The sequence below is a fragment of the Macrotis lagotis genome, chromosome 1 (genome assembly GCF_037893015.1).
Source record: "Macrotis lagotis isolate mMagLag1 chromosome 1, bilby.v1.9.chrom.fasta, whole genome shotgun sequence".
Lineage (NCBI taxonomy): Eukaryota > Metazoa > Chordata > Mammalia > Peramelemorphia > Peramelidae > Macrotis > Macrotis lagotis.
Window position 1 is genome coordinate 275134362 of NC_133658.1, and position 27891 is coordinate 275162252.

The following is a 27891-nucleotide window of genomic DNA, read 5'->3' on the forward strand; positions in this document are numbered from 1 at the left end:
CACTGAGAATGCAAATGAGAGGATGGTGGTACCTTCACAGAGTTAGGGAAGTTTGGAAGAGGGATTATGGACGAGTGGGTGGAGAAGAATTCTATTTTGGATTTGCATCTGAAATGCTTATGGGGCAGCTAATTGGAAATGTGTGATAGGCATTTGGTGATTTGTAAATAGAGCTCTCTAGAGAGAGTAAGTCTGGATGTATAGATTTGAGAGTTGTCAGTGTAGAGGTAATCATTAGACTCATGTAAACCGATGAGATCACCAAGAATGTAGAGAGAGAAAAGGGAGAGGATCTAGGAAAGTCTTGGGATAAACCCAAAGTTAGTGGGTGGGATATGGCTAATGTTCCAGCAGAGGAGAATGAGGATGAAAGAATTAAAAGAAAGATAATCACCTTGGTCAAATGCTGCAAAAAGATTACAAAGGATGAAGACAGAGAAAAGATCATGAGAGTGAACAATAAAGAATCATTGGTAACTTGGAACTGCTCAGTTTCAGTTTCAATGTGCCAGACTGTAAGGGGTTAAAATGGGAATTAAAGGGAGAAATGGAGATATTGAGGATAGATGGCTTTTTCTTGGGATTTGGCTTAGAAAGGAAGAAATATATGATGATCTCATCAAATCCTCCTAACTCCCCTGTGAAATCAACTGGGGAGTTTTTGGTTTTGTTTTTTTAAACATATCAGAAAAATGAAATCCAGATATGATGTGACTTGTTCATAGTCATGACATCAATTAATTTTCAGAAGCAGGTTTATACTTAATGGTTTCCTTACTCCCAATTTGGTGCTTTTTCTATTGGACTACTTCACAACTGTACAGAAAGGTTTCCTCCTCTGGAAGCTAGCACTGTTTCTACTCACACTGCTGACTACTAGATAGATGATAGATAGATAGATAGATAGATAGATAGATAGATAGATAGATAGATAAGAAGATAAAACTCAAATTAGCCTCCTGAAGCTTCATCCCAGACATGAAAAGTGGAAGAATTGGAAGGAGCAGGGCAGTCTTCCTCTAGGTATTGCTGGTCCATCCCAACTGACACACCCAGGGTGCTGTTGCCTCTGTCCTGAGGAGCTGTCTTTTTTTGAACCATTGTACTCAGCTCTTGCTGCTTCCTACCTTCTAATGTCTTCCTTTGCCACACTCTTCTTTGAGGACTAAGGTAGGGAGCCTGGCATCAGGTCTCTGATGAGGGTCATGCATACCAGGTAATCACAGATTTAAGTGACTTGCCCAAGGTCTCAGAGCTAATAAGCATCAAGGATCTGAGGCTGAATTCAAACTCCCATTCTCTTGTCTCCAAGGCCAGTGCTCCATCCTCTGCACCACCTAGCCACCCTTGTCAGATCTCTAGTCTGAAGATTAATGAGACAATCATACCTTTCTTTTTTCAGCTCAACTGCACTTCACCAAGTCAACAACTTTCGTTATTCATCTCACATGCTTCATGCACTAGAGCATTGACACTCTTATTTAATTTCCTTTTTTAGGGAAAAAAAAGGGATGTGCTATGTCTCTTCCTCCATTGCTTTGGGTCCTATGTCCCTAGGTCTCTTCCTCTCAAGTGAATTTGCCTTAGGATATTGTTTAGGGAAGGAAAATGAGATCCTAGAATATTTTCCAGTAAATTAATATCTCATGCAGTCAGTCAACATTTATTAAGTGCTTACTAGGTGCCAAGCATCATGTAAACAATGATGGAGATATGGAGAAAAATATTAATAATCCCTACCTTCAAGGAGCATCCATTCCAATGGGGGAGGCAATATAAATAAGTGGGTTCATACAACATAAATCCATTATATCTAAAAAGTTATTTCAGGAAGAGAAGAACCAGCAGCTAGGGATCGAAAAACATAATGACCAACTGCAGAAATCATGATTTGATCTGAGTTTTGAAGGGAGTCAGGGAAACTAAAAAGTGGAAGTGAAAGGTCAGAGCATTCTAAATGGAGACTATCTAGTACAAGTACATTGAGATGGAATGTAGAATGTTGTTCATGGAGAAACTAGATCTTAGAATTATTGGATGGCAGTGAAGTATAATGTAGCATGAACCCCGAAGACCTTTGGTATGGAATTCTTTCCTCACTGGTGGTGATCAATGTCTTGCACCTGTATGAAGAATGACGAGTAGTTGTTGAGAGCTTTTGGAAGCCTGGTTTCCAGTTTGGGGAGAGATGAGCCTTGATGCAAACCATTCTTAAAATTGCTGAAGGGAAAGACCCTAGAAAGAAGCTGACATAAGAGGAGCTGGTGGTCTCTATCATGTCACTCTCCACAACTTGGTTCTCTAGATATTTCAGGGGAATTTTCCCTTGGTGAGATCTTTGACTCTCTAAGCTCTTGGTTGAGCTCATTTACTTCACTCCCAATGGGAAAGCTTCCTCATTTTATATTGACTCATATGTATACTTTCTCTGATTTCTGTTTCACTGTCAACTTAGATAAATATTTGCTATTTTCCATGTTTGTACTCATTATGGAACTGGCATTTGGTGGGAAGGGGGATCAAGCCTTGTATATAAAGCTTGTAGTCTTTTTTCCCTATTAATAAACAGCAATCAGAAGTTTAACATAAAAGTTACTTAATATTTAAGGGAATAGAGAGATAGATAGCTATAGATATAATTCTAGACCAGTATCTTCTCTCTCTGAGAGTAAAATGGCCAGCCTGTGGCCCCAACATTTTTCTCCTGTCAGGACTTAAAAGTTGAGGAAGGTGATAATAAAAATGTCTATTCTTGCCTCCCTGTAAGCCAGATTGAGACTGCCACACTTTACAAGTAGGAAGGGGCCAAGTTATAAAGAAGGATAAGAACAGTCATTTCTATTTAAAAGGAATCGGACCTATGATCTCATTAGGGAATTAGGGAATTTCTTTTATAGTCACAGAGTTTTGGCCAGAGCACTAAAAAATATGTGATTTCCTTGCCCAGCATCATATAAGTCAGTGTCAGACCCAAGATTTGAAACCAGATCTTTGCTGATTTTGAGGCCAGTTTGTTATGCATTATAGTAATCTATATTCATTATATTCTACTTAATGTTGACATAATTCTGTGAATTCCCTCCAACAGGCTCATGATGCTTATTGAGACGTGATGAGAACCAAAGTTGTTTTCAATGAGCCCACATGGATTGTGGAGAGGGGGAAAAAAACCATGCTGTGATTTAAAATTGGGCACTTAGAAATAACTTCCAGATAATTGAGAATTGACAATAAAGTAACCTTTAAGTGATCTCTAAAGATCTCTTCCAACTCTTACCTTCTATGACTTGGTATCCATAGGCCATAGATAGATTGTAACACTGAATTCAATTGTGAATTGTCCGGGTTTGATTTATATGTGGCCATTTAAAAGTGCTAACATGATATTGAAGGGAAAATATTAATACTGAATTCAGTATTTTAGCTACTTCTTCCAGAAATAATTTTTAAAAATTCAAAGCATTTTTGTTTAAAAATTGATTCTTATTATCTTTAACATTATCCTTTACAATATCTCTTGTGTATATCCTCTTCTAACCTCTGATACAAGCATCGTCTTAGTGCTGCTCAGGTGCACTGGGTTACTGCAGTGGCATTCTGGTTGGTCTCCTGTTTCTAATCTCTTCCCACTCCTCCTCCTCTCAGCTACCAAAAATGATCTTAAAGTGTAGGTCACTTTCCTACTCAATAAATTACAGTGGCTCCCTATTTCTTCCAAGATTAAATATAAAATCCTCTGTTTGCATTTTAAAACCCTTCATTAATTGACTCCTTCCTTCCTTTCTCTTCTCCTTAGACTTTACTCCACCCCCCCATCCCATACTTTACCATTCAGTGCAACAAGTGGTCTCATTGGTGTTCTTCAAATGTGACACTCCATTTCCCAATACATGCCTTTTCACTGACTATTCTCTTTGTCTAGAAATCTTCCCTTCCTGGATTCTTTGGCTTCCTTCAAGACAAAATTCCTATCTTCTACAAGAAGTCCTTACTGGTTACCCCTTTTGCTAAGACCTTTCCTCTAAGATTACCTTCAATTTACCCAGTATATATATATTTTATATATACATAATTGTGCATGTGTGTGTGTGTTAGCTCTTCCATTAGAATGTGAACTTCTTGAGGGCAGGGATTATTTTTTTGTCTTTGTTTATATCTAGTGCTTAACACAGTGCCTAAAATATAGCTCAGCATTTGGTTAATGATTACTACCTTGATTTGTTGAATTAATTTAATCATCTCTAGATTAGAAAAAAAATGTCCAAAAACTGACACAATCTCCACATGCCCTTGGATTTCTCTCTACCCCTAGACTATTTGAGGTAACACTTATAGAAACCTTGAACAAGGAAATTATCTTTCCAGATTGGGTTAACCAATGTGAATATATAACCCACAATGGGGTTTATTATCATTGCAGAATGACAATGACTTAACCTTCAACCAGAACTATTTAATTTCTTCTTTTACCTCTCTTTTGCCATTAAAAGCATTACTTTCCTCAGAGCAGCATCTTAATTCTTTCTGAAATGAGAAGTTTGTTTGAGTGTCTTCTCTTCAGGGGAATGGAAAAGTCATTGATTTTTCACTAGAGAGTTGCTTCTCCTACACTGACCTTTTTCTTAACCATTTAATACATTTTTCCTAAAGGTAAAAGTCTGGCAGGACTGGAGAAAATATTATTTAATAATATTTCAGTTGAATTAAAAAAAGGAATGTGCTTCTACAAGGTTCATTCTATGTGGGAAGAATTTAGTTGCTCAGGATGTGAGAGCTCAATAGGCACAGGTAAACCTTGGGATTAGGGACTTTCTCTTCCAGTGGAATAGAAGAGAGAGCCCTCAGTATCTCTTCTACCCACCTCCTGTCCTCAGCAGATTTAGAGAAGGGGTAAAAGAGAAAAGGAGAGGAGCCCAACAAGCATCTCTTAAGCACTTATTGTATGCCAAGAAGTGTCAGAACTATCCAAAGTCCTGCCAGATGTAAAGACAAAGACTAAACATTTCCAGACTTGAAGGAGTTTAAAGTCTATCACAGAAGAAAACAAGTATGTATATAAGTAGATAACAAAATATATGCGAAGCAAATACAAGGTAATTTGTATTTACAGAGAGAAGGAAGGGTATTTATTAATTATCTACTGTGTTCTAGCCACTGTGTTAACCATTGTGTTATCTCATTTGGGAAAGTCTGTAGTTTGTAGCTTGTGAGCCGAATTTAATAGACAGAGACAAGAAGGGTGAAAATCTGGAGGTTGAAGGATAGCCTAACCAAAGATTTGAAGAGATGCAGTATCATATATGAGGAATGATACAGACAGTTTGGTTGTGCTTGAAGGGAAGTAAATTGTAAAATTTGAAAAGTAGGTTGAAGTTAAAGGAATTTAAAGGACAAAGGAGAAGTCTATATTTGATTCTAAAGGCAATAGAAAGGAGTTCAGAGGGGAAAATATCAGTATTTGATCAGAAGATATTTGTTTCTGCAAAATTGGGAGGAGGGGGCAGAGCAAGAAATATGAAATATTGGCCCTAGCTCTGAGGCAAAACTTTGTAGTTTCCATAGGGTGAACATTCAGAGGTTCCAATCCAAGGGAAATGACCCTCCATTTGTAAGTAAGTTGAATGAGATCCAGGTATCTTCAGGTTAGGAACCAAATCTTTAAAAACTCACTTCTTTCCTTCCCCTCTTAATGAAATACAAGCAATATATTCCCCCACCCCAATACCTTGAAAACAATTCAAGTTAAAACACCTCTGAGGTACCACCTCATGCCTATTAGACTGGATAATATGACAGAAAAGGAAAATGATGCATGTTAAGGGACGTGGAAAAATTGGGACATTAATGCATTGTTGATGGAGTTATGAATTGATTCAGTCATTCTGGAGAATAATTTGGAATTATGGTTTGTAGTCTAAAGAGATTTTTTTTAAATGGGGGCTGGGAAAAAAACCTAAAATGGGGGCTGGGCCAGGAGCTATATGTACAAAAATATGTATGGTAGCAAAGAATTGGAAATTCAGGGAATGTCCATCAATTGGGGAATGACTAAACAAGTTGTGGTATATGATTGTGATGGAACACTATTGTACTATAAGAAATGTTGAGCAGGGTGATTTCAGAAAAACCTGGAAAGATTCACATGAACTAATGCAAAGTGAAGTGAATAGAACTAGGAGAGCATTGTCCATAGTAACAACAATATTGTATGATAATCAACTGTGAATGACAGGTATTCTTAGAAATGAGTGATAGAAAACAATTCCAAAGAACTTAGGATGGAAAATGTTACCTATCTCTAGAGAAAGAACTGATGGAGTCAGATTGCAGATAGAAGCATACCTTTTAAAAACTTTCTCATTTTTCTTTGGTTGGCCTGTGTTTTCTTTCACATCATGACTAATTTGAAATTGTTTTGCATGACTACACATGTATAATCTATATCAAATTACCTGCCTTTTTAAGGAAAGGTCAGGGGAGAGAGAGGAAAAAGAAAATTTGGAACTATAATTTTTAAAAATTAAAAAAATTTTTTTATTTACTTAAGGCAACTGGATCAAGCGACTTGCCCAAGGAAACACAGCTAGGCAATTATTAAATGTCTGAGATCACATTTGAACTCAGGTCCTCCTGACTCCAGGGATGGTGCTCTGTCCACTGCACCATCTAGCTGCCTCAGAAACTCAAATTTTTAGAAATTGAATGTTAAAATTGTTTTTACATGTAATTAAATTTTAAAAAAATTAAAAGAAAATAAAGTTTAGAAATAAATGTTCTATATCAGTTACCTCTATCTCTTCATTATTGTAGAGTGGGGATTCTTAACCTTTGTATTTTTTTTAATTTGTCATAGTCTCCTTTTGTCAGTCTGCTGACATCCTAAGGACTCTAAGTAATGTTTTTAAATATCCATTATATTATTCATAGAAAAACAAAAGAAAGTAATTATATTGAAATACAATTATCAAAAAAATTTTAAAATGAGTTCACAGACTCTACCTTTAAGAACTCCTCGTGCTTTTGTGTTTACCAGATAGCTTCTATATCAAGTTGTCTCTCCATCTTTAAAAGTTGACTCTGAATATTTTCTGAATCTGCCCCACACTTTACCAAATTTTATCTACTTTATTTCCCATTCCTCCCAACCCTTACCAGGGACATAGCACTACCCTTAGTTATACATCCTGAATTTTACATCCATCCCTTCCCAGGGGAGTAGTCAAATAGTAGTAGTAGTCAAGCTCCATTAGCCACTGCAAAAAAAAAAAGTATTCAATTCAACCAATACTTTTCTTTTAGTTTTTACAAGGCAGCAGGGTTAAGTGACTTGCCCAAGGTCACACAGCTAGGTAATTATTATGTATCTGAAACCGCTTTTGAACTCAGGTCCTCCTGACTCTAGGGCCAGTGCTCTATCCACTGTACCACATAGTTGCCCCTCAACTAATGCTTATTAAACACCTACTATGTGCTCCTCTGGCCTGAAGATACAAAGTTAAAAAAGAACAATTGTAATCCTTCAGCAATGTAGAAATAACAGAATTTAACACTTAGCAAAAAATATCTAAAATAGTAACTTAAGGATCAAAGGATTTTAGGACTTAGAGGTAGAATAGAGAGATCAATTAGATTATGAACTGGGATGTGAACTGCTTCTCCTCCCACCCCCTCTATAGAGAAGCCCAGGTTCTGTCTTCCAACTTCTTCTCCCCTCTTCACCTAAAGGTAATTTATGCTGTGTACAGGTGCTCTTTGTGGTATTTCTGTGTTTCTACATGGAAGGTGAGGCACAGGTAAAGGAACAGAGATAGAAGCAGACAGAAGAAGGGCAAAATCTCAGACTAATAATAATCCATATAATTCCTAGTTTCTGTCATACTATTTTCCAATTTTCCCAGCAGTTTTGTTAAATAGTATGGCAGAAACTAGATATAGACCAACATTTCACACTCTATTCCAAGATAAGGTTGAAATGGCCCCAGGATTTAGACATAAAAGGTGATACCATAAGCCAATTAGGAGAACAAAAAATAATTTATGGAGGGGGAGGAGTTTATGACAAAACAGGAGATAGACATTATAAATTGCAAAATGGATAATTTTGATAACATTAAATTAAAAAGTTTTTGCACAAATCAATGCAACCAAGATTAGAAGGAATGCAGAGAGCTGGGAAACAATTTTCATAGCTTGTGTTTCTGATAAAGGACTCAAATGAGTCAAATTTAAAAGCAAAGAAGTCATTCTCCAATTGAAAAATAGTCAAAGGATATCAAACAGGCAGTTTCAGAGGAAGAAATTAAAGTTATCAGAAGTCTTATGAAAAAATGCTCCAAATCATTATTGATTAGAGAAATACAAGTTAAAACAATTCTGAATTACCACTTCATACCTATCAGATTGACTAAAATAAAAAAACAATGATCAATATTGGAAAGGATATGGGAAAACTGGAACACTAATGCACTATAGGTAGAGTTGTGAAATGATCAAACCATTCTAAAGAACGTTGGAGCTATGCCCAAAAGACAATAAAACTATGCATACCTTTTGATCTAGCAATACCACTACTGGTTCTATCCCTACAAGATCATAAAAAAGGGGAAAAGACTCAAAAGTACAAAAATATTCATAGGAACTTTTTATAGTGGCAAAGAATTGGAAATTGTGGGGATGCCCATCAATTGGTGGGGGGGGAGTATCTGAACAAATTATAGTATATGAATATGTTGGAATATTATTGTTCTGTAAGACATCATAAGCAGCTGGATTTCAGAAAAACTTGGGAAGACTTGCATGAACTGATGCTGAATGAAGTGAACAGAACCAGGAGAACATTGTATACATTAACAGCAACATTGTGAGATGATCAATTACGATGGACTTAGTTCCTCTCAGCAGTTAGTGATCAAGGACAATTCTAAAAGACTTGTGATAGAAAATATCATTCACATATAGAGAAAAAAACTATGATATCTGAATGCAGAGCAAAGCATACTTTGTTCACTTCTTAAAACTTCTTTTTTGTTTTTTCTTTCTTTCTCATGGTTTTTTTTTTCCACTTTAGTTTTAACTTTTCTTTCACAACATGACTAATATGGAAATAAGTTTAACACAATTGTACAAATGCAAACTATATCAGATTACTTGCTGCCATGGGGAAGGAGGAAGGGAATGGAAAGTGGTAGAAAAATGTGGAACTCAAAAGCTCACAAAAAGATGAATGTTGAAAATTATTTTTGTATGTAATTGGAAAAGATTTTTTAAAATTATAGTAATATAGTATAACTCATCTATAAGTTAGACTGCATGAAGGAAAACAGTAGATGAGGGTAAAATTGAAAGGTCAGAGTGGAACTAGACTAGGAAAGGCCTTGAATGCCAGGAAAAGGAGTTTATATTTTATCCTACAGACTCTGGTTAGTTGCATTGGACATAGATTGTTGAGCTAGAAGAGACCTTAGAGGCCATGGTCATTCTCTCATCTAACAGATAAAGAAACTAAGACCTCTAAATGCTTAGAGATGAAATTCAACCCAAATCCAGTGCTAGTTTTCATTTCCTGCCTCTTCAAACCCTCCTTTCAAATAATTCTTCAATTTGAGAAAATATTCTCCCATTTCAGAGCTTGGGAAACCGTGTGGAATAGCAGGGGTCTGGGGAGGGTAAAGAGGTCAGAAAGAAAAGATGGGTGGTTGAATCTTTCTGAAGAAATACAAAGGTTAGGCTAAAAAATTCATATGGGAGGGGCAGCTAGGTGGTCCAGTGAATAGAGCACCAGTCTTGGAGTCAGGAGTACCTGCGTTCAAATCCGACCTCAGATACTTAATAATTACCTAGCTGTGTGGCCTTGGGAAAGCCACTTAGCCCCACTGCTTTGAAAAATATAAAAAACAAAACAAAACAAAACAAAACAGAATTCATATGGGAAGGGAGTAAGGATTTACAGAAGGGCCGAAGGCTGTATTAATGGGGGAGGAGGTAGAGGCCCAAGAGGAGCAGAAGGGATGGGGTACCATCGCCACCTAGTGGCTTGAATAGACCACTGGCCTGACCAGGTGTTTGGTCACTTGAAGCCATAGGCTGCAGCATTCAAAGCTCTAGTAATTCATGAACTTTTCCATATCTTTTTGAGCATTTGGACACTGTAAATAATTTGAAGTGAAGTAAAATTCTCTTCATTGGAAAAACTCCAGCCTTCAATGGATGCACCAGCCAAACCCTTTGTAAACCCTGGAATCTTGGCCAAGTCATATCACTTTTCTTTTCCTAAATTTCCTCATCTGTAAAATGAGAGGGTTGTGATGAATGACCTTTAAAGTCCCTTCCAGTTCTGAATCTTTAATCCTATGTTGTTGTTGTTGTTTTTTTTATTTTGCACTTTTCCCATTTCCTGACACTAGATAAAACAAGGCTTTATCTTAGAGACAACCTATCCTTTGTAATATTTTCCTTTGCTAGTACTCCTCTCACTCCTGGATCACAGAACTAGAAGAATACAGCAGAAAGTGTATATAATCCCATATTTCCACTTCTAGATTACCAGAATTGGCCAACTATCTTTCTTTTATCTAATATCACCTCTTCTCTTCCTTGCTGATGTCATCTGCTAAATTTTAGGTTACTCATATACCCTCTCCAATAACAAGCATTTAGATATAGTCTTCTGTTCCATCTTAATTTCTGCTATCATCTTCTGTCGTTTTACTATTCACACTGATGACTTTTCTTAATTCCTTAGCTTCTCAGTTCCTGATTTCAGTCAATTCCAGAGACCTCAATCTCCATATGGTTATCCATAACCACTTGAAATTGCTGTACTTCCAAGATACCAAACTCTGAAATTCTTTTATTTAATTTCAAGTTTGAGTTCTTCCACCTCTCCCTCCTGAACCTGCTCTTAGTTTTAATCAGGATGCTCTTGTTCTTTCATCTCAACCCTTTCTTCTAGTCTACCACTCCTATTCTGGTTTCAGTTCCTTCCTTTCATAGTCTTAATTCTATAGTTGGCAATTTTAACAAAGACAAGGGCCTGCTCCTTTGAATTCTTTGCTCCCTTTCTCTCTTCTCAGTCTGATACACAAAGGCACAATTCTGGGTTATCTCCCAGTACTTATGATGTCTCTTCTTTATTCTGAGCAATCTAGCACTTCAGGAGGAAGTCAATATGCTGATCAGATCCACAAAAAAATCATGTCTAACCTCCCTTGAGTCCTCCCTACTGACTGCAATCCTAAATTTCTGTGATTGCCTTCATTATCCAATCATAGTATCTATTCTCAAACATTCATTTGTATCCTACCTGTACTCTTCTTCCCTCGCATATAACCTTACTTTTTTTATTTATTGAGAATATTTAGGCCTTCTGTACAGTACATCTATCTTCTCTAGTTCAGAACTATTTATCCAGCCTGTCTTCTTTCTTGTGATTCACTTCAATCCAGAGGCTGAGGTGACTCTCTTCAACAAGCTTCAAACTGGCATTTTCATTTTCTTCTTATGCCAGGAAGTATGGCAATCTATGGCTAGATTTACAAAGGACCTGTTTTCAAAAACTGGACCTTCCATTTAATATTTATGTGCCATTGGACAAGTCACCTAGCTCCTGAGCCTCAGTTCTTCTGAGGGCATTGGATTAAATTATCTCTAGAGGTTCTTCTGACTATAAATCCATTATCCTGTGATCCCATTCTCTGAGAATCAGTGGACTTAGAATGGTGCTTCATACAAGCTCTGTGACCTTGATCAAATCATTTGTAAGGGTATTAGTTATAAATTGTAAGGCTATTAATATGTGTACCGAATTCAACAAGATTCTTATGAGAACTATAAAGACTGTGACTGTGAGTCATTATTATTATCCCTTTCCATTTCCTTTGAGAATTTGTCCTATTAATCATTCCCTGTTTTTTTTACTCATCTTCAATTGCTCCCTCTCTGCTGCCTTCTTCTTTGCCTAAAAACATTCTGAGGCCTATCTTAATGTACAGAACAAAACAACTTCATAATCTATACCCACTACTTACTCCTCCTCACCACTCACTCATTTTTTAAAGCCCTGCCATCTGGTTTCTGCCCCCTGATTTCTTCAAGGTCCTCAGTGATATCTTAATTACAAAATCCAGTGGCTTTGGTCATTCTATATCTTCTTCAACCTCACTCCTTTTCATCATAGAACACAATTAACATTTCCTTGATTCAAAAAATGTATTAGTGGCTTTGGAGACACTGATCTTTCCTTATTCTCTTGATGTCTGCCTGATTTTTCTTTCTTTGGCTCTGTTCATATTCTTCTCTGTTTTCTCTCCACCCCCCCCTTCCCAGGTTCTGTTTTCAGCCTGATTCTCCTCTCTCATGAGGCTTATTCACTACAATGGCTTCAGTTGTCACCTCTATGCAAATGCTTGCCAAATCCAACCCTAAAATCTCTCCTGAGTTCTGTTCACCCAACTGCCTGTTAGACAGCTCTATCAGGGGTGTCTTGTTGCCACTGTAAACTCAACACATCCAAAAATGAACTCACTACCTTCCTTCCTAAACCACTATTTTTCTTTAGTTTACTGTGATCCATCCAATCTACAATCTATCCAATCTTTATCCAAATTTAGTCTTGGAGTCATCTTCGACAGTCCCTACTCCTTTATTCTCCAAATTCAATTACTTAATAAGTCTTAACAATTTTACTTCCACAATATCTCTTGAATTCCCCCCACCCCCATCTCCACTGACTCTTCTACCATCCATACTCATGTCTTCATTACCTTTTACCTAGACAACTTTAATAACTAATTATTGGAATAACCTACTTATTAAACAGTGTGCCTCAACTTCTTCCTCCAATTCATCTTTCACATAGCTGCCAAATGCACAAACATGCTTCCTTGCTCAAGAAGCATTGCTATGTAATAAAATATAAACTCCCTAACTGGGGATTTAAGGCCCTCTAGAATTTGAATGCAGCCCAATTTCACTCTGCCATTTTAGCTAAAATGTACTTCTCAATAATCCCCAGTATTACCCTGCACTCTCCTTGTATTTGTGAAAGCTGTCTCTCAGGTCTGGAATGTTCTATCTTCACTACCTCCATTGCCTATTGCAATCCTCTTCATTCAAGTTCCAATGCTGCCTACTCTATGAAGTCTTCCCTGAACTCTCTGGTATTAAATAAACCCTCTCCACTGCCCTCCTTAACATTTCTTATTGTCCAGATGTCCCCTTGATGCATAACCATCTACCTTATACTGAATTTTTTCTGTAAACTTGTCATTTTCCTCAAGTAGAGTGCAAGATCCTTCAGGGCAAGAACTAGGTTTTGCTTCATATCTGTAGCTTCATTGTCCCACTCAGTTTCTTGCACATAGTAAATACTTAAGTCTATTTGTGTTGAATTAAACTGGATTCATCTTCCTTTGGCATCTATGTCACCAACTTAACAGTCGTTTAAGAACCAGGTTTTATTTTGTATCTTTACATCAAGTGTATAAAAAAATGAGACAGAGACAGAGACAAAAACAAAGACAGAGAGAACTGACGAGTATACATGGCACAGTGGCTGGGCAGGGGAAGAGGGGGGATGCTCGGGTTCATATATTGCTCCAGGGACAACAGGAACCAGCATTGTGCAGTGATAGGAAAGTGCTGGATTTGGAGTCAGAGGGCCTGGGTGCAAATCCTGGCTCTGCCACTTACTAATAATGTGGCCATGGATGAGTCATTTAACATCTCTGGGCTTTCATTTTCTCATCTGTAAAATGAGGGTTAAATTACATGACCTTAAGGTCCCTTCTATGTCAAAATCCTGTGACAATGTTATTGCATTTTCATGAGCTGTTAACTGGGGTTGGGGTTTGAGGGAATACTTCAGGGTAAGTTGGAGGAGGAAATAGTTTCCCTTCTACCTCTAGGGATCTTCAATTGCCTCTTAATTTATTCCCTGGAGTCTAGGGATGTTCATCTTTGACACCTTGAAGTGGGGACATTGTTGAGAGGAAGGCTAGGAACTATCCAGATCCCTTCTGCCAAAGAGGGGGTTTCTCCCCATCCCTACTATACCATCCTTTAGGTTAGGGTTGTGAGGGAGGGGCTGGATGGAAAAGCCCCTGGCTTGTCTGTTCCTGAGATTTTCCTAAAGGGGTTTAAAATAGGAAGACTGGAGTGGAATGAGTAGGATTTAGATTGGGGAGCAGAGTTAAACTGAGGGCTTCTACCTCTTCTCTCTCTCCCTGAATTTCTGATCTGAGAAGACCCAGCTGCAGCTCAGGGACCTGCCCGTTATACAGCCTAGCCCAGGTCCTTGACATTTTCATGCTCTAAGATCACTGTCAGTGACTGTTCCTCCAACCCCCAAAGGTTTCAGCAGTTCTGCCTAAGGCAGTGACCAAATTCTAAACAAATGTCTTCCCTTAGCACATATACAGTTCTGCAGCCACCCCAAATGGGACTTTTATAGTCAGTCAGATGCTACAAACTTAAAGACCTCAGAGCAGAGCTGGGCTCTGTAAACTCTGTGTAAATTAAATTAATTTGCCTCCCTAGAGGAGTTCAGGAAGTCCCACTGGACAGTGGGACAGTGAAAGATCTCTGTTGGTGGGTCACTCCTGCTCAGAGACTGATCAGGAAGGTCTCTTGGAGAAGAAACTTGGGAGTCAGGAGGAAACTGAGAGGAACAAAGAATCTAAACCCCTAGTATTAGTGAGATAATCAGGGAGGATGTAGCCTGAGGAGGGGGAAATAAATAAATGGATGGGGGTGGGCTAGAAACTGGTTGCTAAGCAGCCAATCTCTCCAGCCTCCCTGTGGCTCAAGTCCTGGTGTTTGAAGGATGAGAGAGACACACAGCCATGAGGGAAGGGGTGGTAGAATTAGCTTCCATACCTGGGCATTTCCCAGGACTTTACAGATGGGAAAGGGTCACCAATATTGGGGAGAAAGGCTATAAATAGACATCTCATCTAGGGAAATCACAGACAGGAACTAGTGCATCAAATACTCCTGGAATCTTGGCTCCCAGCAAACAGATGTCAATATGTGCCATAGGTGGCACAAGAGTCTAAGAGGAGTGAAACTCCAGAATCTTTTTTTCTGGGAGGAGTCAGTGCTATATGCATGCCTTCTTTCCCCTCTCTTCCCCACCCCACCCCCACTTTGGGTTGGCATCCAACCCTACTGGGACTGGATTCTGTCAAGATATAAGAAGACTTGAGTCTCTTGTTGCCAGTAGATGTCTTGGAGGTCCTGAAACCTGTAGCCACTGGATAAAGGCAGACCTCTGACTTCAGGATAAAGTTGTGTGTATTCTGGTCAGGAGGGGGCCACACAAGCTTTAGCCTTTGGTCCATCATTGCCATTGGTGTTTGATTCCTCATCTGACCCAGCAGTCTGTCATTCTTTCTAGTCCAGGTGAACCATCACAGTGCTGGGGTCTCACTCCCACCCCTTGTAGGAGTGGAGCTAGGAGATGTTTCCAAAGGAAGCTGTAGAAGATAATAAGAATGAAAGAAGAGATAAGGAAATGGGGCAGAGAGTTAGGTTGTGAACAAATAGAGATTTGTGCTGCCTTACCTGAACATCTAAAACTTTTAGGGTACCAGCTTCAGGAAATTTCCCTGATGTCTACACTCAATCTCTTCTTTCTACGACAACTTGGCTCAGGTAGATGTTACCTGGCTAGGGTCCTGACTGTATTAACTGTTTTTTTCTTTCCAGTCAGAGATTTCAGACCCTCATCAAAAACCAACTTTAAGAACCATAGAATGTCAGAACTGGAAAAGATTTTTAGAGATCTAGTCCAGTAATCTCATTTTACAGATGAGAAAACTGACTCTGAAAGGAGAAGAAATTTGTCAAAGATAATAAGCTGAGTCAATCTCATTTTGAATCTCCTAGGTACCCCCCTCCCTTAGATTTCTTATCTTGACCCTCCTCCCAAAGTAGCTCAACTCCTACCCTACCAAGTTCCTCCAGCTAGTTCAGATTTGGGGGTAATATCCAGAAGCTCAGATCTTCTGTCTTTAATAACTTTTCTCCCACCCCCTACTTAAAAGTCCATGAGGCATTCCTTTCCCCCACCTTCTAGATGCTGATGGTTTAATAAAGACCTTACCTTGGCTCAGCAGGTGCAGGTTCCGGACTTCTTCCCGTACCTGCAGCTGTAGGACCTGCTGCAGCACCTCCTGCCTCTGGGCCTCCTGTAGCAGCCCCATGCGCTGAAGCTTTTCTGCATTCAGCCGAAGCAATGCTCGACCTAGGTATATCCATACAGGCCATGGCTGGGGTGAAGATAGACACAGAAACACAGAACCACACTGGGAGATATGGGGAGAGACCCAAACTAGAGCAGGGGATAGTCACACAGGTACACACTATGGTGACATAGAGAAAGACTACAGTTAGAATGAGGGATAAACATGCATAATATCAGACCTGGGGAATATAGAGAGATGACACTCTCTAATTTAGGCCAAAGTAAAGGTTATACACTCAAGCATAAAGACACACATAGACCTTTAGTCTTGTATACATCCACTCACAGACATAGCTAACAGACACAGATATCACATAAACATAGAAAGACAGACCCAAACACAAGCACATATACTTGAGCACAGACACAGCCACATAAACCCCCACTAAACACTTCAATTCCGCGCACCAGTGATGGCATGGTGGGAGAAGGCTTCCACGTAGATGAGGTAGTTGTGGGGACAGTGCTTCTTCAACCACTTGCAGACGTCCTGCTGGCTCCAGAGGACCACCGGCCTCATCAGACCACCCAGTGTGGGGCTGGTGTGGTAGAACCCATAGTGATCATAGTGCCGGCCCTGTAGCAGGAAGGGTGCTGGATAGACCCAAGGAAGGACTTGATAGCCATTAAAAATAGTGAAATAGTGGGACAGGTAACTGGGGAAGTAGACGGATAGGCAGAGAAAATAGGCCAATCATGGAGTGGGAGAGACTAAAGTTTGATCTAAGAACTGGGAAACTGGGAGATGAGGGGATACTGAAGGGATCTGGAGAAGGGACTACCTGCTGTGTTTCAGTGCCTGGTTGCTGCAGGAGCTTGACGGTTCTGCTCCCTGTAGCTCGTTGGCTCCGACTATCATGCCAAGTGAGACTGGAACCTGGTGCTCGCTGGAGCCGGCAGGGAAGGTTCTCAGTAGACACGGTGTGCTCCAAAAGACTCCGGCAGAAGCTGAAATGTGCAGCAGCTATGGAGGCAAAAGGAAGAATGGAGGGGGGTGTTTGAGGATAATCAGTAGGACTTGAATCCAGATCCTAAACCTATTCTACTACCCTATCCTACCAAACCCAGAAAGTGCTAGAATTCCTTGGATGCAGACAAGGGGTGTTCTGGTAAATGTTTAACAACTAGCTGTCTGGGGAAAAAATATACCTACAACACACTTTTAAGTTTAATCTGTATTATTAACTTTTTCTTCATCACTTTCTTAAGTCCAGACAATTAAAACAATAAATCAAGCCCTGATTTGTTAGCATTTGCTGATTTCTGAGACATAAAAACTGACATTGAAAATGTAACAATTTGCCAAACTGTGAAGAGCTGACTCCACCATAACTCTGGCTCATATCTGCCTCTTCTCCGTAATGGGCCTCAGTTTTTCCTATGATTAAGCTAGGGGAGGGGAATGGTCTGCAAAATGACCACAAAATCATTTGGTCTGGCACTGCCACAGCAACCGCAGGTGGATCTCAAAATTTAATAAATCTAGGAGCTTTTTAGGGGTGAATTAATTTAAGATTTGGTCAAATATAGCAGTCTAATTTTTAAGTCAATAATTTTGTATGGCTCATGAATATTATAAATAATGGCCCTTGGCAGAAAAAGTGTTCCCCACCTCTGATAAGCAAATGGATGCTTTTAATTTTCATTATACCTCTTTTTCTTCCTCCCTTCATCCATCTTTTCCTTCCTTTCTTACAGATACATTCACTGAGTGTTAGTTGATGGAGAATGAGCCCAATGTTTCTCATTCCTGAGAGAGTGGGCAGTTCTAGAACACCCATTACATAGATAACAACTCTGAGTCATGCAAGGATGAATTGAAAATACTGGGAAACTTAGCCTGAAGAAGAAAACATTCTGGAGGTGGGAGAGGGAGAATAGAAAGCATGATATTTTTTTCAAATATGTGAAGGGCAATAGAGTTGGAAAAAATAGATTTATTTTCATAGAATCATAGAAGTAATAGATGAATAGGAATAGGAATCCTCTGTACATTCTAAAGCATGCTAAAAATACAGAATGGGTCATCTAACCTTACTTAAAGCGCTCTGGTGATGGACAACTCACTCTCTACTGAGAAAGTCCATTCCAGTTTTGGATTAATCAAATAATTAGGAATTTTTCCTTTATATCAATTTAAGATCTGTCTCCTAATAATATTCACATATTGCTTATAGTTTATCATCTGGGACAAAGCAAAACAAGTTCAATTGTGTTTCCTTACACAAGTCCTTCAAAGGCAGCTTTCAGGAATCCCTAAATCTTTTCTTTTTTAGGGTAACAAATTCCAGTTCTTTAAACTGATCCTCCAGAAGAATAATTTGAGATTCTCTCAATATACTAGGCACCCTTTTCTGGGCTGATTCTAAACTGTGGATTTTGGCACTGAACATAGTACTGCAGATATAGTCTGACCAGGTAGAGGACAATGGGATGGTCACCTTGCTTATTCTGGCACTCTACTCTTATTAATTGCATATGGTATGTGCATGTATGTGTACTGTATATAGTGAGTGAGTGTGTGTGTGTATGTGTGTGTGTACTGCCTTGTTACAATATTAACTCATTAAATTTGTTTAATTTGTTTATTTGCAAACCCAGATATTTTTCACAATTGTCTAGTCATACCTCTCTCATTCTATATTTATCTAGTTAATATTTTTGGAACTGCAAAAATTCTATTTATTAGTATTAAATTTCACCTTATTATATTCAATGCATTATTCTATCCTGCAGATGTTTTGAGATTCCCATTCTATTGTCTAGCATTTTACCAATTCTTTTGTCTTTGTGTCATTCATAAATCTGATAAGCAGCCATTCATATCTTCACCTGAGGTATTGACCAAAACGTTGAACAGGATGAAATAATATTTACTCTACTAAAAGCCTCCCTCCGGGTTCAAATCAATGCACTGGTTGCTTGTTGGCTCCAGTTCAATTAGCTTGAGATCTACTTAACTATCCTGCCATTTAGTCTCTATTTCCATTTTGACCAAAGGATATTGAGAGAAATTTTGTCAAATGCCTTGCTGAAATCCAGTGTTAATATATAGAATTAATATTGAATTCCCCCAATAAGTTACCAGATTGGATAGTTTTGTCAAAAGAGAGGAGGTTGTTCTAGTCTGACTTTATTTTATTTTTTTAGGGTTTTTTTTTTGCAAGGCAAATGGGGTTAAGTGGCTTGCCCAAGGCCACACGGCTAGGTAATTATTAAGTGTCTGAGGTCAGATTTGAACTCAGGTACTCCTGACTCCAGGGCCGGTGCTCTATCCACTGCACCAACTAGTCACCCCATAATCTGACTTTATTTTAGTGAATTCATGCATGCCCACAGTTTTCTCATTTGGATTGCATCATCTAATCAAGTAAGTAGGGGTGTTATTTCCATGTTCAGAAAGGGCAACAAGGGCAATCTGGGATGAGTGAGGACAAATGTCAAAAATTGTCAAATTGTAAATGTTGCCTTTTTATAATATCTGCTAAGAGAAATGGAAAGAATACCATACTAGGAACAATTTTAGGTTCAAATGCAGGAACAAGGGGTGGCCCAGTGGATAGAGCACCGGCCCTGGAGTCAGGAGCACCTGAGTTCAAATCCGACCTCAGACACTTAATAATTACCTAGCCGTGTGGCCTTGGGCAAGCCACTTAACCCCATTGCCTTGCAAAAAACAAAACAAAACAAAAAACAAATGTAGGAACAAAATAGGTTCAATTTCTAGCTTCAGTAGCTACTAGCTGTATAACATTGCACTAGTGAATCTGAGCCTCTTCTTCCATCTATAAAATGGGAATAATCACTCTAGGATTAATATGAGTAAGATACTTATAAAATGATAAAGTGCTGTAGAAATATGAGGAATTTATTTCTTTTAAATTTATCAATATATATGACTTTGCAGGAGATAATGGACTAAATTTAATCCCTTCCATGATTCCCTACTGAACAAACTGTTAGTCAAATGGGCACACTTAAAAAAAACCCCAACTTTTAGAATTAATGTGATATAGGGAAAAGAGAATGAGATCTGAAGTCAAAGGATTTGAGGTTAAAGCCTCTCTCTGATCCTTGCTATCTCTGTAACTATTGGCAAGTCACTTAATCTTTTGTGACTTGTTCCCTTATCTATAAAATAAGAGGGGGAACAGGGAATAGATCATCTCTAAATTCTCTGCCAGCTCTAAATCCTCCGATCTCTCAGGACATTGATTTGAGTCAGTTTTGATCAATAACTTTCTCTTTTTTTTAAGTTTTTGCAAGATAATGGGGTTAAGTGACTTGCTGAAGGTCACACAGCAAGATAATTACTAAGTGTCTGGGGTCAAATTTGAACTTGGGGCTGGATTTGAATTCATATCCTCCTGACTCCAGGGCCAGGGTTCTATTCATTGTACCGCCTAGCTGCCCTGATCAATAACTTTCTAATGACAAGTCTGTGGCCTGTTATTTATTGTCAAACCATTGGTCCTTCGGTCACACACTGTAGTTTGCCTTTCCTTGGAGAGGTTTAAGTGAAACATTAAGTGGTGCTCATGAAGCATCACTTTAAGAATATATTCTACCATTTTGCAAGGAATAAAAGTCAAGTTCACTGATCAGCTGCTGGAAAAATTCACCTTCCTCAAACTTTCAAAAATGATTAGTATATTTACCCATCTCCAATTTAACAGCACCTCTGTCATTTTTTTTTGTGTGTTTTTGCAAGGCAATGGGGTTAAGTGGCTTGCCCAAGGCCACATAGCTAGGTAATTATTAAGTGTCTGAGGCCGCATTTGAACTCAGGTAATCCCTACTCCAGGGCCGGTGCTCTATCCACTGTGCCACCTAGGCGCCCCACCTCTGTCATTCTTAATGAATTTCCAAAAGATTACTGATAGCACCTCAGTAATAACATTTATCAGTTCTTTCAGACCCTGAGATAGAGTTTATCCAGACAAGGTGCTTTGAACTCACTAAAGGCATCTATATAAGTTGCTTTCATTTTCTTAGTAAATGGTTTAATTCTGTCCTTGTCACTCCAAAGATCATTCTTTTTTTTTTTTTTTTTTGCAAGGCAAATGGGGTTAAGTGGCTTTCCCAAGGCCAAATTTGAACCCAGGTACTCCTGACTCGAGGGCCGGTGCTTTATCCACTGCACCACCTAGCCACCGCCTGACCATTCTTCTTGATAGAAGAAACAGAAGCAAAATAGTTCAATATTTCTGCCTGTTGTGCATTTATTATAATTTTTCCTCTGTTTTTGCCCAAAGAGAGCAAGAAAAGGCAAATGGTGCTTCAATGGATGGAGAACTAGATCTAGAATCAGGAAGAGCAGAGTTCAAATATGGCTTCAGAATATTACTAGCTGTATGATCCTGGACAAGTAATTTAATCCCTGAGTAACTCAGTTTCTTCAACCAGAAAATAGGAATAATAGGGACAGCTAGGTGTCCAAGTAGATAGAGCATCAGCCCTGGGGTCAGGACCTGAGTTCAACTCTAAATACTTACTAGCTGTGTGTCCTTGGGCAAGTCACTTAATTCCACTGCCTTGCAAAATAAAAAATAAAAAAATTGGGAATAATAATTGTACCTACCTGATAGGGTTGTTGTGAGCATCAAATGAAATAATATTTGTGAAAAGTCCTTAGTATAATGCTTGGCACTTAGGAGATACTATAAAAAATATATTTCCTTCATCAACTAAGGTTTTAAAAGCATCCCTGTTCCTTTAATTTCATTTAACATTTATTGAAGTCTAAGCTTTAGAGTTCCTAGAATTGTTCTTAAAGGACTATGCCACCTTTTTTTCTATTTATCCCTAGCTCTCTACCCTTTTTTCTCTTTCTTCTGTCTTATAGATAAGGTATTGCAAAAGGCTTAGTACAGATTAAGCTTCAATAAGTTCATTTAGAATCAATCAATCAATATCAACAATAATTCATACTAATAAAATAGTGAATTAAAATGAATGAAATATAAGTGATTCCATAAGTTAATTAAATACTTGCACTGCACTAAGATTTTTGGGACACCCTGTATATAGATCTTTAAAAAAACACATAAAAAACTATGGATGCACATTGCCTGTGCATCCATCCTTGTTTCTTTAGAAAGATTCTCCCTTTCTTTATTGTTGAAATAGTTCATTTATATTTTCAAATTTTTTTTTCTCAAGAGATTTCTATGCTTCTTGAGCTAACTTGTACTATATAAATTTAGGCTATAGGATCCAACTTACTCTTTCTCTGAATTCTCTGAAACTTATTTTCCAAAAATCTGATGGGAGGGGAAGATGTTACACTATACCTGGTGATCTCATCCTTATCTATCTCAAACTCCAAGATGTCATGGTAACTGCCTTCCAAGATTCCTTTCTATTTGCCAACCAGTTTTTTTTTTTTTCCCTTTGTGGTCAAAATCAGAACCACTACTGTGGAACAATCAGATTGGCAAAGGTTACAAAAAAAGAAAATGAGGGATGTTGGATAAGCTGCCAGAAAACAGGCACATTGATGCTCCTTTGGTAGGGCTATGAATTGATCCCAGCCATTTAGGAATGCAATTTGAAATTATGCGCCCCCCCCAAACTATGCATGTTCTTTGCTTCAATGACATTACTTCAAGGTCTGCACTTCAAAGAGATCAAAGAAGGAAGAAAAGGTCTGATATGTACAAAACATTTGTAACAGTTCTTTTTTGTAGGGGCAAAGAACTGGAAAATAAAGGTGTATTCATCAATTGCAGTATGGTTGAACAAATTATGGCTTATGAATGTCATGAGATACTGTTATGCTGTAAGAAATAATGAAGTGGGGGAAGCTAGAGCAGTGGACAGAGCACTGGCCCTGGAGTTAGAAGGACCTGAGTTCAAATTTGACCACAGACACTTACTAGCTTCCCAAAAGGGTATGACCCTGGGTAAGTCATTTAACCATAATTGCCTCATTAAAAAAAAGAAAGAAAGAAATAGTGAAGTGAACTATTCAGAGACTGCTTGTTTGAACTGATGAAAATCAAAGTAAGCTGAACCAGGAGAATAATATATACTGAAACATCATATTATAAATGCAAACAACTTGAGAATTCTGATCAATGTGGTAATCTACCATTATTGAATGGTACCCACAGAGAGGTAATTTTTTAGTTAATATGAAGATTAAGAAACATTTTTTTCATGTGGTCAATGTGGGATTTTGTTTTGCTTGACTATGCTTATATGATACAAAAGTTTTGTGGGAATTCTTAGTAGGAGGGAAAAAATGTTTTATAATTGAAGAAAAAGTCAGTGTATATTAATCCAAAGTGAAGTAGTAGGAGTACTGTTCACATCCTGACTTTACTCTTTTGGGAATACATATATACATACATACATACACACGCTACTATGTACAACAGAGGACAGAAATAAGAGCAATGGCAGTTAGGTGGCACAGGGGGAAGAGTGCAAGGCCTGAAGTCAGGAAGACTTTTCTTCCTGAATTCAATCTGACCTCAGACGCTTCCTATCTCTGTAACCCTGGGCAAGTCATTTAACCCTATCTGCCTCAGATTTCTCATCTGTAAAATGAACTGGAGAAGAAAATAGCAAACTACTTCAGTACCTCTGTCAAGAAACTCCCACAGATTCAGAAACAACTGAATAACCACAACAAAAAGAACAATGAGTGAAAATAGTGTTCCACACATAATTTATGTAAAAAATTTGTTAAAAAGTAGTGTTATCCAAAATAAAATGGGCTGCCTTGCTAGGTAGTGAGTTTCCATCACTGGAAATGTTTCAGTGAAAGGGCTGGAATTGCACAGGAACATTAATGTTCAGATATGGATTGGATTAGATGATTCTGAAAAGGGTTATTACAGGTCTTCCTGTTATTTCAAATAAAAAAAATCCAGTCTTGTCCCCAACCCTCTTCCTCACCATTATTCAGGAATTCAGGAGTTGTACTTTTTACACTGGATCTGACCAGTGACTAAAAGGTATTTAAAAAGGAGGCATTTAAAAAGTTCGTTGACTCATATACATAAAATAATCCATAAATCTTCCTCAGAAGTCCCAGCACCTCTCAAGAGCAGCAACCTGTTGAGTTCCAGGCTGCTGTTATGCTAGAGGTCTTACCTCTAAGGTCTTACCCTGAATATAAAGTCTTACATTTCAATTCAATGATAGGTCGCTGGAGTATAAAATATAACTGTAATTTCCTTTAATTTATAGGTGGGAAATTGAGGCTGGGCTATTTGCCCCCTACCTACCTTGAGAAATATAACCCTTAAATATCAGAGGATCTTTAGATACAGGGCTCTCTAGCAATAATACCCTTGAGTTTCAACCCAGTACTTTGTCTTGCTTGGAGCCTTTGCTCTTGGGAAAATTAACCAAATCGCCTCTGATACTTGAGTCCAGAACACTTGCCCTTGCTGTTACTGTCACAGGCTAATGATGAGGGAAAGGGGGAGAAGAGGAAATAGCTCATGAGGGAACACAGGATGACAGGGTCCATCTGCTGTGCAGTTATCTGAGCTCCTTTCAGACTTCTGTCTGAAAGAGGGGGACATTCATTTCTCTCCCATGGTTCTGTTTGACATTATGCAGGAAGCACAGTATGAGAGATCTGACAGAGAACAAATCCTCTAAAAAACTAAGAAGGTATCCTGATGAAGAAGGGATCAGGTTCAGAGTCTTCTGAACATCCCCTTCCCTTTAGCTTTGGGACCAGAATTTTGCTGATGCTTCATCCAGTATGTTATCTTGTGGGGGGGGGGGGGAGATCAGAGGAAGATAGGAGGTCTTTTGATCATTCTAACCCTCCAGTGACTGGATTGAAAGTATTTTAAGTACTTTCTTGACTAGACTGAGGATTCAATGGGGGTGGGGGGGTGGGGGGGTGGGTCTAGGCTACTGGAATTCCCCAAGCCTGAAAAGAAGTTTGGAATATAATCACCCTGTCTCAGTACCTTCCCTCCCTAGGGAAACCTGTCTGGCGTCTCTTACCACCTGGCATCTGTACATACCTGTCTTCTGAGCCTCCCTAGCACCTCCCTCATTTCCTGCTTTTCCCCCTTTGGTGGCAGAGGGGCAGGATTACCCCTTTCCGCTTATCACCAAATTGCTAAAGATCATCACAAAACCAGTCTGAATGGGAGGTAGGGGTCCTCGACTTCCCACTAACTAGACCTTTCTGCATCCGGGTTCCCTTGGGAAGATGGAAAGGAAAAGTGAAGGTGAATCACTGGAGGGTGCTTCCTTTCGGGACTAGAAATGGGTCTTCACCCCAGGTCTTTCCTCCCTTCCCACTACCCACCCCCAGCTCTGACATTTTCAAAATGCTGCTAAACCAAGCCCTCCTCATCTTGAGTATGTGTGTAGGAAGAGAGGTGTATAATTTTCCCTGGAAGAGGAGCTGCATCTGTAGGAGACCGGGCTGAATCTCTGTAAGGGTCAATATATCCCCGAAAGAAGCATGTGTCCCTTGGAAAGGTAGCGCCCTTGAGGGAGAAGAGGATTCTTTGGAGTGCCAATGTCCCTAAAGAGGGTACCCTGGGGAAGAGGGTGTGGGCTCTGTCCCCCTCTCCATTTCCTTCCTTCCTTCCCGGGGGATCGGACCAGGGCTGGGAACAACAGGAAGATGGGAAATCAAAGACAGCTCCGCCTCTCCCCCCACCCCCCACCCCCCACACCACTACAAAGGCGACCGATTTGTCACAGCTTCCTTTCTTCCCCCATCTCCTCACCTTTGCTGGGCTTTGGGGCTAGCTGTCACTGAGGAGCCACCCTGACCCTTCAGGCGAGGGGGTTCCTCCTCTTAGCATCGACTAGAATTGAGGACTGGCAATCCCTGCCTAAAAAAGTCCCCCCAACCATTCCCCCTCTTCGTCCCCAGGAGACCTCGGTCCAGAATCCGGTCGGGCCAGCTTTAGAAGGGACCTCAGGCTAAGGCTCTCCTCCCCACATCCCCTCCCCCCCAGCCGGGCTGCGCATCGCCAGCGCGAGAAACCATAAATTAGGGCTGAGGCGGAGTGGGGGCGACAGGGACCCGACTTGCTTCTTCTCCGTGTGCCGCATGGAACCTCCCGCCCATCTGCCCTGGACCCTAGTCTCTTTCGCCACCCTCGCCCCTTCTTCGTGGACCCTCTCCCCACCGCGGCCCCGGCGCTGGCCAGCTCCCCGCGGCCGGCCATGGCCAGCCGCACGCCGGCTCTCACCGTCCACATCTCTGCGCTCTCCGAAGCTGGTCCTCAGCGCCCCAGCGCGGCCTCTCGGAGGGCTCAGCTTGGACCTCAGCTCCGTGAACATGGGGCATCCGCGCCGCGGGGGGAGGTCGGCGAGGCTCGGGGTCCCGCCCCGGCTCCGGCTCCGGCTCCGGTCCCAGTCAGCGCCTACTCTGGGGTGACAGACACACACGCATGCACACACACGCACACACACGCACACACACACACACACACACACACACACACGCACACGCACACGCACACTTCACACCCCCTCTGGGGGAGTGCAGAGGGGCGGAGAGTGTGCCACAGAGAGGGAACCGAGCGCGGCTCCAGCCCGTGCCTGTCCGTGGCTGCCCGCGCTCGCCGATGTCTGCGCTTCCCGGGTCCGGCCCGCTCTCCGGCTGCCCAGGTCTCTCCGGGCCCGCCCACAGATTTGCCAGCCCCGCCCTACTTCCCCGGCCCCCCGGGTGGGCGGAGAGAACTAGCTAGGAAGGTAAATGACCCATGCGCTTTCCTTGGGTGTGACCCCCTCTACCTCTCCCGGCCTTTCGGGTTTCGGGGTGGGGATGGGGGAGGAAGACACCCTCCCCCGCTACCCCTGGGCTCCACTCAGGACAAATAGTTACCGGAAACAGTGGCCTCAGATGCTCAGCCTAGCTATTCCCTGTCCTACTGGCACATCTATGTCCTATCTTATGCGAGAACCATCTATGTCTTACACCCCTGCCTCTTGACGTCCGGCTATCTATTTTGAGGCTCATTTACAATGTGTGTGTGTGTGTGTGTGTGTGTGTGTGTGTGTGTGTGTTTAGATTTATGTGTATCGTATATCTATATTCCATTTTTTTACGTATTTGTATCCCCAGCACCAGTGCAGTGCCTTGTAGATTAATAGGTGTTTAGGTGTTTGACAAATGCATGAATGAATGCATGAATATTTGTTGTGTTTAATTGTATGTATGCATGCCATACATGTTTTAAAATCTACTCTGTTTTTGTTTCCTCGTCCGTGTCTCTGGGATTTTGTGTCTGAACTCCCCCCACCCCCATCATATGCCGATGTGGTTTAATCTGTATTGGATTTGGGTGGTGTCCATCCCACCAAAGTGGCTGAAGTCCTAGTAAGAATCTCAGGAATGGAAGAGTGAGAAGACACTGTTCCTCTCAATCTTTTCGCCCACCCCTTTGTTAGGGTCCTGACTCCCATTAAAAATAATATATCCTTTTCCATCCCTTTGGGGTTGAGGGACAAAGAAACAGACTAGAACTGTTTTCTGCTCCTGCTTTACTGCAGTATTTGGGATTCTAGCCCCAGTCTTAAACAGGGAGGGGATCATATCCCTTGTGGGTTAGGTACCATGGAGCCTGAAAGCAAATAAGTCTTTCTTCGGCCAAAGTTACCCTCAAATGCTGTCAGCTCTCCATACCAGGGCTAGGGATTGACAATAT

General features: G+C 40.2%; 1 protein-coding gene across 1 annotated transcript; it reads right to left on the minus strand.

The window, feature by feature from the left end:
• Nucleotides 1–13208: 13208 nt before the first annotated feature.
• SAMD10 (sterile alpha motif domain containing 10) lies at nucleotides 13209–26873 on the minus strand. The gene is made up of 5 exons (XM_074210523.1): nucleotides 26431–26873; nucleotides 17026–17207; nucleotides 16652–16820; nucleotides 16103–16243; nucleotides 13209–15473 (listed from the first exon to the last, which is right to left on the minus strand). The coding sequence occupies exons 1-5, from the start codon at nucleotides 26519–26521 to the stop codon at nucleotides 15451–15453; spliced, it is 606 nt and encodes a 201-aa protein (XP_074066624.1). The 5' UTR covers nucleotides 26522–26873; the 3' UTR covers nucleotides 13209–15450.
• Nucleotides 26874–27891: the final 1018 nt, after the last annotated feature.

Excerpts from the sequence above, each read along its gene's own strand:
- SAMD10 (XM_074210523.1), bottom strand. The coding sequence starts at position 26,521 with ATGTTCACGGAGCTGAGGTCCAAGCTGAGCCCTCCGAGAGGCCGCGCT. Across the intron at positions 16,821-17,025 it reads CAGGCACTGAAACACAGCAG|GGCCGGCACTATGATCACTA; the intron begins GTAGTCCCTTCT and ends TTCCTGCTACAG. Across the intron at positions 16,244-16,651 it reads CTCCCACCATGCCATCACTG|GTCGAGCATTGCTTCGGCTG; the intron begins GTGCGCGGAATT and ends GGATATACCTAG.